Source organism: Oncorhynchus mykiss, chromosome 32 (genome assembly GCF_013265735.2).
Source record: "Oncorhynchus mykiss isolate Arlee chromosome 32, USDA_OmykA_1.1, whole genome shotgun sequence".
Classification (NCBI taxonomy): Eukaryota; Metazoa; Chordata; class Actinopteri; order Salmoniformes; family Salmonidae; genus Oncorhynchus; species Oncorhynchus mykiss.
The window spans coordinates 41125513-41141283 of record NC_050572.1 but is presented as its reverse complement, the minus strand read 5'-3'; the positions used below and the strand labels follow the sequence as shown (position 1 = coordinate 41141283).

General features: G+C 43.7%; 1 protein-coding gene across 3 annotated transcripts; it reads left to right on the top strand.

Annotated features, from left to right (window-relative positions):
• The first annotated feature begins 3727 nt into the window (after positions 1 to 3727).
• LOC110488433 (zinc finger and BTB domain-containing protein 22) lies at positions 3728 to 15267 on the top strand. 3 transcript variants are annotated; one of them, XM_036971326.1, is made up of 5 exons: positions 3728 to 4014; positions 7124 to 7341; positions 7442 to 7751; positions 10022 to 10832; positions 13848 to 15267. In XM_036971326.1, exons 3-5 carry the CDS (start codon positions 7668 to 7670, stop codon positions 14939 to 14941), a joined length of 1989 nt encoding a protein of 662 aa, XP_036827221.1. In that variant the 5' UTR covers positions 3728 to 4014; positions 7124 to 7341; positions 7442 to 7667; the 3' UTR covers positions 14942 to 15267. The 3 variants fall into 3 exon arrangements, with proteins under 3 accessions (XP_036827221.1, XP_036827220.1, XP_036827222.1); XM_036971325.1 differs by lacking the exon at positions 7442 to 7751 and having other exon boundaries at positions 3731 to 4014; XM_036971327.1 differs by lacking the exon at positions 3728 to 4014 and having other exon boundaries at positions 7218 to 7341; positions 7655 to 7751.
• The last annotated feature ends 504 nt before the right edge of the window (positions 15268 to 15771 follow it).

The following is a 15771-nucleotide window of genomic DNA, read 5'->3' as shown; positions in this document are numbered from 1 at the left end:
AGACAACACAGGAGTGGCTTCGGGACAAGTCTCTGATTGTCCTTGAATGGACCAGCCAGAGCATGAACCTGATCAAACATCTCTGGAGAGACCTGAAAATGGCTGTGTAGCGACGCTCCCCTTCCAACCAGGCAGAGCAAAGTATTGAGTAAAGGGTCTGAATACTTATGTAAATGTGACGTTTAAATATTTCAGATTTAATAAATTAGCAAAAAATATTAAACTGTTTTTGCTTTGTCATTATGGGGTGTGTATCGTGTGTAACTTGACGAGGGGAAAAAAAAACTATTTAATCCCTTTAGAATATGGTTGTAACATAACAAAATGTGGAAAAAGTCAAGGGGTCTGAATACTTTCTGAATGCACTGTATGTGTGTTTGGGGAGGGGATGTTAAGCCTGCTTGTTATAGTACTGTACCACGTTCGTGTGTGTCTCTCTCTCTGTGTGTTATTCCCCCTTCATCCATTACTCACCTGTTCCTGAGTCTGTTGCTGAGGCTGCCTCCAACCAGCGTCTGTTGGGAGGGCAGAGCAAAGCGTTTTAGCTGCTATCTACTCTGGACCCCGGGCATGGACAGGCACAGGCACCACCTCAACAGCCACTCCTCCACTGCAGGCTCCTCCTGCCTCTGCCTCTCTGCCTAGACCAGCACCCAGAGACCACCTCACAGCCCAATAAGAACAGAAGACAACATTGTCAATACAACAGGCCACTACAGAGACAGACAGAGAAGAAGTCAGTAAAGGACAGGGTAATGTTTAGAAGGCACAACACGTAATAATATTATCTTAACTTGTGCAATATCAAATGCTTTTTTTTGTTTGTTTTTTGGAAACAGGTTTTATGTTGTGTGCTCTAATGAATACAACCCAGCTTCAATAAAGAGCATAAATAAAGAACTGCGTCAACAGGTTTGAGTTCAGATGGATGACAATGCACACGTTGAAGATAGTAGTAGGTCTAATTTAATGAATAGAGATGATGTGAATACTTGACCAAGGAGCTCTCAAAACCGGTCAGGGACGAAGTTGTGGAGAAGTACAGATCAGAGTTGGGTTATATTAAAACATCCGAAACTTTGAACATCCCACAGAGTACCATTAAATCCATTATTAAAAAATGGAAAGAATATGGCACCACAACAAACCTGTCAAGAGAGGGCCGCCCACCAAAACTCACGGACCAGGCAAGGAGGGCATTAATCAGAGAGGTAACAAAGAGACCAAAGATAACCCTGAAGGTGCTGCAAAGCTCCACAGCGGAGATTGGAGTATCTGTCCATAGGACCACTTTAAGCTGTACACTCCAAGGAGCTGGGCTTTACGGAAGAGTGGCCAGAAAAAAGCCATTGCTTAAAGAAAAAAATAAGCAAACGCGTTTGGTGTTAGCCAAAAGGCATATGGGAGACTCCCCAAACATATGGAAGAAGGTACTCTGGTCAAATGAGACTAAAATTGAGCTTTTTGGCCATCAAGGAAAACGCTATGTGTTGCGGAAACCCCAACACCCCTCATCACCCCAACAATACCATCCCCACAGTGAAGCATGGTGGTGGCAGCATCATGCTGTGGGGATGTTTTTCATCGGCAGGGACTGGGAAACTGGTCAGAATTGAATGACGGATGGTGCTAAATACAGAGAAATTCTTGAGGGAAACCTATTTCAGTCTTCCAGAGATTTGAGACTGGGATGGAGGTTCACCTTCCAGCAGGACAATGACCCTAAGCATACTGCTAAAGCAACACTTGAGTTGTTTAAGGGGAAACATTTAAATGTCTTGGAATGGCCTAGTCAAAGCCCAGATATCAATCCAATTGAGAATCTGTGGTATGACTTAAATATTGCTGTACACCAGCGGAACCCAACCAACTTGAAGGAGCTGGAGCAGTTTTGCCTTGAAGAATGGGCAAAAATCCCAGTGGCTAGATGTGCCAAGCTTATAGAGACATACCCCAAGAGACTTGCAGCTGTAATTGCTGCTAAAGGTGGCTCTACAAAGTATTGACTTTTGGGGGGTGAATAGTTATGCACGCTCAAGTTTTCAGTTTTTTTTGTCCTATTTCTTGTTTGTTTCACAATAAAATGTGGTAGGCATGTTGTGTAAATCATATGATACAAACCCACCAAAATCAATTTTAATTTCAAGTTGTAAGGCAACAAAATTGGAAAAATGCCAAGGGGGATGAATACTTTCACAAGCCGCTGTATATATAATATAAAACCACTTCTAAGACTCTTTCCCCCGTTTAACACCTTAAAAATGCGCCATTACCCATCAAACTATTTGTAGCTCGCTAAACTTAGATAGCTAGCTAACGTTAGCTAACCAAGCTAGGTAGCTAGCTATCTCGTGATCATTTTGTGAACAGAACTTGAGTATGGCGTTCACATTTTTTTTATTTTTATATATAAATAAAATATATACCGTACCAGTCAAAAGTTTGGACACACCTACTCATTCAAGGGTTTGTCTTTATTTGTACTATTTTCTACATTGTAGAATAATAGTGAAGACATGAAAACTATGAAATAGCACATATGGAATCATGTAGTAACCAAAAAGTGATCAACTAATCCAAATATATTTTATATTTGAGATTCGTCAAAGTAGCCACCCTTTGCCTTGATGACAGCTTTGCACACTCTTGGCATTCTCTCAACCAGCTTCATGAGGTAGTCACCTGGAATGCATTTCAAATAACAGGTGTGCCTTGTTAAATGTTAATTTGTGGAATTTTTTTCCTTCTTAATGCATTTGAGCCAATCAGTTGTGTTGTGACAAAGTAGGGCTGGTAAACAGAGGATAGCACTATTTGGTAAAAGACCAAGTCCAGATTATGGCAAGAACAGCTCAAATAACTAAAGAGAAACGGCAGTCCATCAATTCGGAAACTTACAAGAACTTTGGAAGTTTCTTCAAGTGCAATCGCAAAAACCATCAAGCGCTATGATGAAACCACTACTAAAGGACACCAATAAGAATAGACTTGCTCGGGCCAAGAAACACAAGCAATGGACATTAATCTGTCCTTTGGGCCAAATGTGAGATTTTTGGTTCCAACCTTTGTGTATTTGTGAGATGCAGAGTAGGTGAATGAATGATCTCTGTGTGGTTCCCAACGTGAAGCAACAGTGGAGGAAGTGTGATTGTGCTTTGCTGGTGACACCGTCTGTGATTTATTTAGAATTCAAGGCACACTTAACCAGCATGGCTACCACAGCATTTTGCAGCGATACGCCATCCCATCTGGTTTGTGCTTAATGGGACTATCATTTGTTTTTCAACAGGACAATGACCCAACACACCTCCAGGCTGTGTAAGGGATATTTGACCAATGAGAGTGATGGAGCGCTGCATCAGATGACCTGGCCTCCACAATCACCTGACCTCAACCCAATTGAGGTGGTTTGGCATGAGTTGGACCGCAGAGTGAAGGAAAAACATCCAACAAGTGCTCAGCATATTTGGGAACTCCTTCAAGACTGTTGGAAAAGCATTCCAGGTGAAGCGGGTTGAGAGAATGCCAAGAGTGTGCAAAGCTGTCATCAAGGCGAATGGTGACTACTTTGAAGTATCTAAAATATATTTTGATTGATTTAACACCTTTTGGTTACTACATTATTCCATGTGTTATTTCATAGTTATGATGTACAAATAAAGAAAACCCCTTGAACGAGTAGGTGTGTCCAAATATGTGACTGGTATTGTACATTCACACGTACAGTACCAGACAAACGTCTGTACACACCTACTCATTCAAGGATCTAGGAGACAAATAACGAGGGGTAGATGCCTAGATGATTTTAGTAGTTCCGTGAGTTAGCCATGGTTGGTATATGGGCACAGTCACAGACAAGCTCTCACACCCAACACCGATGATGGAACTGTCGAGTCGAGTGTACGTTACTAAACGAGGACGGGGTGATAGAACAATGCTGCATAGAATGTGCTTTAGCTGAAATTGCTGGCATATTTTGAAGACTCGTTTCGCTTTGAGAACCTTAAAACATAGGTAATTATCTAGCTAAAGCTATTGTGGAATTGCACACATTTTGTTTCATACTAATTTAGCTACTGTTAGCCTGACTAGCTACTGACTACGAGTTGAGTGCACTGAGATGAATGGAGAAGCAAACTAACTAGCTAGACGATTTTCCGTATTTCTAATGTTCACTATTCCTAGCTATAATATCAGACTGGCAAAGAAAGGCGGTACAGTTAGGGCTGCGTCTATATAGGCCCTTCAACCCTTTCTGGTTGTAGCTAGCTAGCTAATATAGTTAGATAAATCGCCAGTACATTTAAGATTATCGTAAGCCTAGGAATATTGAAGGCACTAGGTCAATACCATATTTGGGTAATTTATCCTCCACCACCATAGTCCAACTGCTAGCTAACTATATATTCACAGCTACATATTCACAGCATACCTAGCTAGAAGTTAGCGGACTAGCTCAAAAGCAAAGGTCGCTAACTGCTAGGTCCTTGCTATCAGGGATCCTTGGGACGTCCATACCCCCCATTGCAGTTGTCATTTAAAAAGGTCAATGTTTGGGCTGGGAATTGCCAGGGACCTCGATATTATCACTATACTTAATGAGGTTCCGATGCGATATGTATTGTGATTCTCACGATTTCGATATGCGATTCGATGTACCAAACATTGCTCACTATATCAGCTGCAGATAGGCTGGGCACATGACATTTCTAAAAACTTTTTTTTTTTCTAATAGAAACTAGTTAATTGCATCCGCCATTGAGCCCAGTTTCGTACCATTTGTTCCAGCTGTTTGCCGTAGTGTTTAAGTAATCGCGAAAAAACGCCTTATTTTAGGTTCATTTTTCACCCTGCCAGTCCCTATTAGTTCTATAGAGCACCGTGGCATCTCGCCTTCCGAACGATATATTCCCTTCCCATTGTTCTGCTTAACCTTGTAGGCTTACCTCGGGTAACTCATTATTAACAACGTTACGGCTCCTTGGTGAGCGCTCTAACAGTTCGCCTGTGTAAACGTTGTGGTAACTAGAGATGGCTGGCTGGCGCGTAGCCTTCAAACGTTTTCTGGTCATAGTTAACGTATAATTTTTTCAAAAAGGGTGTAAAACCTAAACGCATATCCATGTCCTCTTTTTCAAGATGTGGGCGATTTTAAACAGCCAGAATACATTATTTTATTAAATAACCATTTTAAAAGATTTGTTGTTTCTAAATGGCTGCTGGGTCATTAGATATGCACGCAATCTGTTCATTTGTAGGCATCGAATTGAGCGAATGCTGCACAGGTTCACTGAGTTGCAAACCAAATGGATAGGTCTAGCTCATTGATTTGTAGAGCTGACGCAGTTGCTACCTCAGATTGAGGATAGTGTCGTGGAGGATAGTGTAGTGTATGTAGAAAAATAATTGTAGACCTCCACAAGTCTGGTTCATCCTTGGGAGCAATTTCCAAATGCCTGAAGGTACCACGTTCATCTGTACAAACAATAGTACGCAAGTATAAGCACCATGGGACCACTCAGCAGTCATACTGCTCAGGAAGGAGACGCGTTCTGTCTCCTAGAGATGAACATACTTTGGTACCAAAAGTGCAAATCAATCCCAGAACAACAGCAAAGGACCCTGTGAAGATGCTGGAGGAAATAGATACGAAAGTATCTATCCACAGTAAAGAGTCCTATATCGACATAACCTGAAAGGCCTCTCAGCAAGGAAGAAGCCACTGCTCCAAAACCGCCATAAAAAGGCCAGGCTACGGTTTGCAACAGCACATGGGGACAAAGATCAAACTTTTTGCAGAAATGTCCTCTGGTCTGCTGAAACAAAAATAGAACTGTTCGGTCGTAATGACCATTATGTTTGGAGGAAAAAGGGGGATGCTTGCAAGCTGAAGAACACCATCCCAACCGTGAAGCACGGGGGTGGCAACATCATGTTGTGGGGGTGCAGGAAGGACTGGTGCACTTCACAAAAAAGATTGCATCATGAGGGTGGAAAATTATGTGGATATGTTGAAGCAACATCTGAAGACATCAGTCAGGAAGTTAAAGCTTGGTCGCAAATGGGTCTTCCAAAGGGACAATGATATAACCAATGTAAACAATTGTTTACAGACAGATTATTTCACTGTATCACAATTCCAGTGGGTCAGAAGTTGACATACAATAAGTTGGCTGTGCCTTTAAACAGCTTGGATAATACCAGAAAATTATGTCATGACTTCAGAATCATCTGATGGGGTGTGTTGTGCAGGGTGTGTTGAGTGGTGGTGTCGCGTCCTCTCAGACTGTTGGCCTAAGGTAGAACTAGGTATATTTAAATAGTGGAGTAGGGTGGTGGATTAGAAGGTAGGCTATTTTGTTGATTAACATTTATTTTCAAGCAAAGTATAAAGGGATAATTTAGAAGGTGACAGTAATCCAACATTTATTGGATGCCAACCGTCGTTAAACCTCACCGAAGAAGAAAAAGTAGGCTTAGGGTTCCCACACGGCCATGTTTCCATGTTATAGCGCTTGTTTATGGAAAGCAGAGTAAGACCGTGTGGACTACCTGTGCTTATTAAACGGAAGACCGATGGCACAAACTTGTCACTGAAAAATACCGTTGGTCGCATCTGAGATAAGAGTGTAAAGTGTGTGTTTTGCATTTGTTGAAATTATTTTGGTGTGATATGAAATTAGAGAACCGTACTGTAATTGATAATCGATTCACATTTGAAATTGAGTATTTGGCTGTTTTGGCTCGCAGAGACAAACGGAACGTGCAGGGTCCTTGGGCTAAGGAGTAACGTTAGTCTCCTTTAGTCCAATATTGGGCTACAGAGGGACAAAAAAGAGCTATGAGAAAGTTTTGAGTCATGGGGGAAGAAAGTGCTGAAAACAAATTGGCTACCTAATTTAAAACTAAGATGGAGAACAAGCTATGGAGGAAAAATACTAGAGTTGATTTGCCAACTAGCAGAAAAATAATATTCTGATATGTAAACTGTATCGATTTATCTTCTCTCCCCCCCCATCACAAATTAAGGTTAGGGTTTTGGGTAGGGATGTCCCAAGGATTCCCAGATAGCACTAACCTTTACTGCTAGCTAGCTAACAATTTTCTTCTTCCCTGGTTTTAGGCTCAATGGATCAGGGCTGCATTAGCATAGTCTCTGGTGCCCCTGCTGGCCCGAAGGTTCAAGTATGCTTCCCTGGTGTGCGTGCAGCAGTTTTGGACAGCCTAAATCGACAGCGGGAGGAAGGACGGCTCTGTGACCTCTCCATCCAGGTGCAGGGACAGGTGTTCAGGGCCCACCGCTGTGTGCTGGCTGCCTCCTCGCCATACTTTCACGATCAGGTTTGTCTGTTTGGGTTTAATGAGTGTGTGTACTAGTAGTCTCTCTTGGGTTGACACAATGTACCAATGTTCTGGCTTTACACCTCTGTTTGTTAACCAGGTTAGTTAGGCACGGAGGAAAAGGCAGTGATGGGGAGATCTGGCTTTTGTACGTCACTGCCTTATCCGTTTGTTGGACTAGCACAATTCCCGCCCACATTTTAAGCCTACACAAACTTGTGAGTTATCTATATGAAGTTGGACCCGTTTCCCGAAATCGATCTGGTATTTCCCATCCGGACCCGATATACATAAATACTTTTCTACAATATAGAGACCCGTTCCAAATGGACCTGAGGACAACTAGACCCATTCCATATAGAACTGGACAGATCCAAGTGAGGGAAGCAGCAGAAAAGTCCATTTTTAAGGTACTTTATTAACCAGAGCTAATAAAGTGAGGTAGATAGAGGTGAAGCTCTAGCAGGGGCCAGTGTGTGTGTGTGTGTGTGTGTGTGTGTGTGTGTGTGTGTGTGTGTGTGACAAAGGGGGGAGGGAGAGGCGAGAGCTCGCAACTAACCAAGGCAACTCATGCTATAAAAGACTAGTTGCGCCCTAGCTAGGTTGTTTATCATCGAATATGATTACATAATACCTGTCTTGACTGCAAACCGGGAGAAGCTAGCTAGGCTAATGGCGGCTGCATGCGCTTTATCATCCTACACAGTTACAAACAACTCCTTTCAGAATATAAAGTAGTAGCCTACCTGTTGGCTCTTGGTCGTTGTAGCCTCTCTCCTTTTGTCCCACAGGAAGGCTCTGACTGTGTAGCCTGTTGTTGCTTTGATGACTTATGATTGGCCAACAACACGTTCCACTCGCCACTCTTGTGAAAAGCAAAGAGCAACAGCATAAATAATATTTCTCTCTCGCTCTACTGCAGCAGTCGTGTTCCATCTATATGGGTTCTTCCGGACAAGTCAGTTAAAATTACACATACAGTGGGGCGAACAAGTATTTGATAACCTGCAAAATCGGCAGTGTTTCCTACTTACAAAGCATGTAGAGGTCTGTCATTTTTATCATAGGTACACTTCAACTGTGAGAGATGGAATCTAAAACAAAAATCCAGAAAATCACATTGTATGATTTTTAAGTAATTAATTTGCATTTTATTGCATGACATAAGTATTTGATACATCAGAAAAGCAGAACTTAATATTTGGTACAGAAACCTTTGTTTGCAATTACAGAGATCATACGTTTCCTGTAGTTCTTGACCAGGTTTGCACACACTGCAGCAGGGATTTTGGCCCACTCCTCCATACAGACCTTCTCCAGATCCTTCAGGTTTCGGGGCTGTCGCTGGGCAATACGGACTTTCAGCTCCCTCCAAAGATTTTCTATTGGGTTCAGGTCTGGAGACTGGCTAGGCCACTCCAGGACCTTGATTATGCTTCTTACGGAGCCACTCCTTAGTTGCCCTGGCTGTGTGTTTCGGGTCGTTGTCATGCTGGAAGACCCAGCCACGACCCATCTTCAATGCTCTTACTGAGGGAAGGAGGTTGTTGGCCAAGATCTCGCGATACATGGCCCCATCCATCCTCCCCTCAATACGGTGCAGTCGTCCTGTCCCCTTTGCAGAAAAGCATCCCCAAAGAATGATGTTTCCACCTCCATGCTTCACGGTTGGGATGGTGTTCTTGGGGTTGTACTCATCCTTCTTCCTCCAAACACGGCGAGTGGAGTTTAGACCAAAAAGCTCTATTTTTGTCTCATCAGACCACATGACCTTCTCCCATTCCTCCTCTGGATCATCCAGATGGTCATTGGCAAACTTCAGACGGGCCTGGACATGCGCTGGCTTGAGCAGGGGGACCTTAGGTGTGCTGCAGGATTTTAATCCATGACGGAGTAGTGTGTTACTAATGGTTTTCTTTGAGACTGTGGTCCCAGCTCTCTTCAGGTCATTGACCAGGGCCTGCCGTGTAGTTCTGGGCTGATCCCCACAAGGTGAGATCTTGCATGGAGCCCCAGACCGAGGGTAATTGACCATCATCTTAAACTTCTTCCATTTTCTAATAATTGCACCAACAGTTGTTGCCTTCTCACCAAGCTGCTTGCCTATTGTCCTGTAGCCCATCCCAGCCTTGTACAGGTCTACAATTTTATCCCTGATGTCCTTACACAGCTCTCTGGTCTTGGCCATTGTGGAGATGTTGGAGTCTGTTTGATTGAGTGTGTGGACAGGTGTCTTTTATACAGGTGCAGTTAATACAGGTAATGAGTGGAGAACAGGAGGGCTTCTTAAAGAAAAACCAACAGGTCTGTGAGAGCCGGAATTCTTACTGGTTGGTAGGTGATCAAATACTTATGTCATGCAATAAAATGCAAATTAATTACTTAAAAATCATACAATGTGATTTTCTGGATTTTTGTTTTAGATTCCGTCTCTCACAGTTGAAGTGTACCTATGATAAAAAAAATACAGACCTCTACATGCTTTGTAAGTAGGAAATACACTGCCGATTTTGCAGGTTCAAATATTTGTTCTCCCCACTGTACCTGTGACAATCCTATCAGACCCGTGACATTATTTTGCATCCGGACCCGCTCAGATCCCGTCTCAGGTATTCAGCTACAGGTGGAGCCTTGTAGACCTCTATTGTGAAATCCTATTTTTTGTTATCACTTTCACCAGGTGTTGCTGAAGAATGTGACGACAGTGTCTCTGCCCTCTGTCATGGACCCTGTGGCCTTTGAGAGTGTCCTGAGTTCAGCCTACACTGGCCAACTGAGCATAGTGCGTGATGACATTGTCAACTACGTGACTGTAGCCAGCTTCCTCCAGATGTGGCATATTGTTGACAAGTGTACAGAGATCCTGAAGAGACCTCGACCCCCAGCAGAATGCAACCCTGGGGATGCTGCAGCTGCCACACACCATGGTGCCTCCTCAAGGCAGCAGTCCCCAAGCAGCACTGACTGCCTATACATGGAGAGAGAGGGGAAAGGTAAGGAGAGGAGGCCCTATGGCCAGGAGCAGAATTCGCTGCCTCCATTGGCCACGTGGAGGAGGCCCCAGCAGTTCCCCAGGTGGAGCCGCCCCAGGTCCTCACCCCAGCAAGTCATATCCATGCCTGCCCAGCACCTAGCTGACTCACACCTGGACTACCACCCTGCTGGGGAGAGTGACTACTCCAGCTGTGAGGAGGTGTGGATGTCCAGCCACAGCAAAGCCAGCCCCCTAAGTCATCATGATGGGAGAGGACTGGACCATAGCCACACCAGGCATGGGGGGATTCCTGGTGAGGCGTTGAGACTGAGAGCTAGACTGAGACAGAGGGCAGTGCCACCAAGTGCTGAGAAACTCCATGGCAGGGATAGAGGAAGTGGAGGGGGCTTTGGGGAAGAACCTCAGGAGAAGAGAGGGACTGAAAGAGGGATTGAAGCAAATGAAGAAATGGGGGAAGAGGAGAAGAGGGAGGTGCCTGAGCGGAGAGGAAACTCTGGTATGTACTCCTAGAATGTGAAATGTAAACCGGACTTGGCGATTGATATGCCTGGGTTGGTTGTGTTTATAAAAGTCTCTTTCAATGGGGCATTCTGCAGTTGCTACATACATTTTTGGACTTATAAATTAATGATATGTACCCATTTGATTCTTGAAGAATATACCTTATAAATGCCACATGAGCTTAGTTCAACTGTCGTAACCCCTCAGAACCCCAAATATAAGCTTGTTTTACTCCAATGTTTGTAAACAAAGTAATCTAAACAAACACTACAGACTGTTCAAGTCGGAAGTTTACATACACCTTAGCCAAATACATTTAACACTGTTTTTTACAATTCCTGACATTTAATCCCAGTAAAAATGCCCTGCCTTAGGTCAGTTAGGATCACCACTTTATTTGAAGGATGTGAAATGTCAGAATAATAGTGATTTATTTCCGCTTTTATTTCTTTCATCACCATCCCAGTGGGTCAGAAGTTTACATACACTCAATTAGTATTTAGTATTTGGTCGCATTGCCTTTTAAATAGTTTAACTTTGGTCAAACATTTCGGGTAGCCTCTCACAAGCTTCCCACAATAAGTTGGGTGAATTTTGGCCCATTACTCCTGACCGAGCTGGTGTAACTGAGTCAGGTTTGTCGGCCTCCTTGCTCGCACACGCTTTTTCAGTTCTGCCCACACATTTTCTATGGGATTGAGGTCAGGGCTTTGTGATGGCCACTCCAATACCTTGACTTTGTTGTCCTTAAGGCATTTTGCCACAACTTTGGAAGTATGCTTGGGGTCATTGTCCATTTGGAAGACCCATTTGCGACCAAGTTTTAACTTCCTGACTGATGTCTTGAGTTGTTGCTCAATATATCCACATAATTTTCCATCCTCATGATGCAATCTTTTTTGTGCACCAGTCCCTCCTGCAGCAAAGTACCCCCAAAACATGATGCTGCCACGCCGTGCTTCACGGTTGGGATGGTGTTCTTCGGCTTGCAAGCCTCCCCCTTTTTCCTCCAAACATAACAATGGTCGTTATGGCCACACAGTTCTATTTTTGTTTCATCAGACCAGAGGACATTTCTCCAAAAAGTACAATCTTTGTCCCCATGTGCAGTTGCAAACCGTAGTCTGGCTTTTTGTGGCGGTTTTGGAGCAGTGGCTTCTTCCTTGCTGAGCGGCCTTTCAGCTTATAACACCCCAGCAAGTCACAGCTCTGGGTATCGCTTATAGGATATAGGACTCGTTTTACTGTGGCTATAGATACTTTTGTACCTGTTTCCTCCAGCATCTTCACAAGGTCCTTTGCTGCTGTTCTGGGATTGATTTGCACTTTTGCACCAAAGTACATTTAACTCTAGGAGACAGAACGCGTCTCCTTCCTGAGCGGTATGATGGCTGCATGGTCCCATGGTGTTTATACTTGCGTACTATTGTTTGTACAGATGAATATGGTACCTTCTGGCATTTGGAAATTGCTCCCAAGGATGAACCAGACTTGTGGAGGTCTACAATTATTTTTCTCAGGTCTTGGCTGATTTCTTTTGATTTTCACATGATGTCAAGCAAAGAGGCACTGAGTTTGAAGGTAGGCCTTGAAATACATCCACAGGTGACTCAAATGATGTCAATTAGCATATCAGACGCTTCTAAAGCCATGACATAATTTTCTGGATTTTTCCAAGCTGTTTGAAGGCACAGTCAACTTAGTGTATGTAAACTTCTGACCCACTGGAATTGTGATACAGTGAATTCTAAGGGAAACAATCTCTGTGAACAATTGTTGGGAAAATTACTTGTGTCAAGCACAAAGTAGATGTCCTAACCGACCGGCCAAAACTATAGTTTAACGAGAAATGTGTGGAGTGGTTGAAAAAGGAGTTTTAATGACTCCAACCTAAGTGTATGTAAACTTCTGACTTCAACTGTAGTTTTAACCATTAGAAAGAGGAGTATGTATGTAGAACACCTTACACTGTAGGCAATGAAGACTACCCAATGGCAAGGCACTACAAGTCCTTACACCATGGCAACCCTGCCTCCCTACAAGCTATGGGTATTGATCATGTTCCGGCCTCTATTAGGAAAGGGGACCGTCATAAACAGTTAAACCAAAGGGAAAGTTTTTGGATTTACAAATTACAGGTCACTAAATACCCTGGTTTAAATTAAGATATGGATTTACAAACTACAGGCCACTAAGTACCCTGGTTTAAATTAAGATATGGATTTTTCACCCTTCCTGAAGGGTCGTGATGGGTCCATTTGCTGTCATCTAGTGGACATTTCGCTCCTTTGCCCTCAGCTGTGTTTAGACTGTTGTTCATGTTTTGCTGTGTTCTAGTGTACTATGGAATATATTCTTGACACTTCTTGTTCTTGACACTTCTCCCAGTCATATTTAAGGTTAGAACTACCTCTCTAAGTGTTCTGATACTTCTAGCTTGGAGTTGTATTTGTATGGTAACAGCTACAATATTTCACTTTTTAATGTGTATAGTATTGCTTACTAGGTGTGTCCAATCAATCCCTCTTCTAATTAGGGCTAATTGGAAAAGCTGTTCAAAAGAGGACATTGTATTATTGCTTTGTACTCCCTGACGAAGGCTATGCAGCCGAAACACGCTGGATTTTTAAAACTTTGTTTCTATTGAACACGCCATACAAATAAAGGCATTTTAATTAATTATATGAAGAGTACCTTGGTCCTCCCTTTTTTTTGTAGTAGTTTTAACCATGTTGAGGCTATAATTTTTAAATCATGGATGCACCCATAGCTATGTTGTGTTTTTTGAGAGCGGTTACATTTATCTAGCCCCATCCATCAGCTTTTTACCCAAACCAGGGCAGGGAATATGCTTTATTGTTTCAACTGCTGATAATTTTAAACAACTGTCTCCTATTTATGAGATGATAAGCACCAATATGTGATAAGCACACATCCCTGTACCATTATATAATTATCTATGTGTATGTCTTTTGTACATGGTACATCTCTCTGTTTTGTATTTCTCCAGGAGACTTCCACACTAGTGTACACCAAGTTGAAGAGGGAGGACAGCCAGAGGGGAAAAAGAGCTCAGGGGAACTGCAGAAGAAAGAGGAGAGACCGCTGGGGAGAAGCTTAGCCCTGACTTCTCCCCATGTTGTGGATCCAGATGATGTGATTCCTGGCCCATCCTGCCCAGCTCCTACACCCTCATCCCGGATGCAGTGGCAGGCCGGTCCCTGGTCTCAGCAAGTAGCTAGGCCGCAAGCTGGAGAGGAATACTACAGAAGAGAAGACGATGAAGAAGATGAGGAGGAAGTGGACTTTGGCCGATTTGCAGATGGTGCTTTTGGAAGGGGCACCTATGATGAGATTGAGGATGGCACCGGGCAAGTTTCTCAGAGACCCTTAGTACCTGACTCTCCTGATGACAATGACTTTATCCTGGGGGCCCAAGTGTTGAACTGGCCCTCTGGGGCAGACATGACCCTTGGTGGTGGTACCCCAACCTCCAGCTGCCCCCTGTCCCCATCCCCTGCTCCATTCCCCCCTTCCTCCTCACCCCCCATCCCCTCTTCCTCCTCCCTCTCCCTTGCTGGGGCCCCTTACACGGGCAAAGTGCACTTCTGCCACTGTGGGAAGGCCTACACCCTAAAGAGCATGCGTGACCGCCACGTCAAGATGCAGCACCTCAACCTGCGGCCCTTCGCCTGCCCTGTGTGCACCAAGAGCTTCAAGATGAAGCACCACCTGACCAAGCACCTGAAGACCCATGGTGGGCTGCGGCCTTATGAGTGTGGCCTGTGTGGGAAGAAGGTCATCTGGAGGGACAGTTTCCTGCGCCACCAGGCCCGCTGTGAGAGACTGGCCGCCAGCTGTGATGGCGCTGCTGCCAGTAGTAACACCAGAGCGGCTGCCGACATGGACGATGGTTATGCTTATGGGTTCGGGGAGGGGTTTCTCTCACAAGGCGGGCAGGTGAAAGTGGAGCAGGCAGACTTTCAGGGGGAGGCAGAGTCTGGGATGAGTGGGCTGTTAGGGGCTGGGGCTGAGTTAGGCTCTCAGTCAAGGACTCTGGTTAGTCACAACTTTAAGGAGGAAGCCAGCGACAGGTTTAGCTGAAGCGAAATGAGGTAAACAGTTGGAATATAGGGCCCACAGCACTTGAATTGAGTAATAGATTGGTTGATTATGCTCATAATGGTCCATGTGTAATCCATTAACACTCTGATCCATGTTAATGCACCTGTTTGTGAACAGTTATTCTACGAGGGACATTTGTTTATTATTTATTTAAATGACTATCCCATCATGCTATTGATATCGCAAAAGAGGGCACAAACATGTGATGTGAGTCTGTGTACATTTTGTATTTAAATGAGCCAATTTATCTAATGAGCTGTCTTGTGAATGTATTTGAGTCACAATAAACTCAGTTTGCACAGATATGGTTTGAACAAGAAGTTATCAGGGTCATATTGGATAACTAACATAATGCCATAACTGGTGGTTTGCTTCCCAGGAATATTGGAAGAAATTACTGAATATTAATTGAAAGTGTATGCAGGGTAAATACAGGGAACACAAGCGGTCTCTCCTGCTAAATGGAGGAGAAAAAAAGTGTCGTCTTATTTTCATAGTTTGCAGCTAGGTCTGTCCCAAATGGCACCATATTCATAATGTAGTGCACTATAAGGTCAAATGTACTTTAGTGCACTATATAGGGGAAAGAATGCCATTTGGGACCCATAGTACACACAGAGTAGATCAACCTGTACAAGGACACTGCAATCCACTTTCATCAACCCAGCCATCTAGACATTATCTCACATTTATTTTAGAATAACATTTTATTTAAATGGTCACATGCGGCGAATACAACCGGTGTAGACCTTACCGTGAAATGCCGACTTACAAGCCCTTAACCAAAAATTCAGTTCAAGAAATAGAGG

Bases quoted from the DNA above. Each gene is read 5' to 3' on its own strand.
- LOC110488433 (XM_036971325.1), top strand. From the start codon at position 7,129: ATGGATCAGGGCTGCATTAGCATAGTCTCTGGTGCCCCTGCTGGCCCG. The intron at 7,342-10,021 runs GTTTGTCTGTTT...CACTTTCACCAG, and splicing joins CGCCATACTTTCACGATCAG to GTGTTGCTGAAGAATGTGAC. The intron at 10,833-13,847 runs GTATGTACTCCT...GTATTTCTCCAG, and splicing joins TGAGCGGAGAGGAAACTCTG to GAGACTTCCACACTAGTGTA.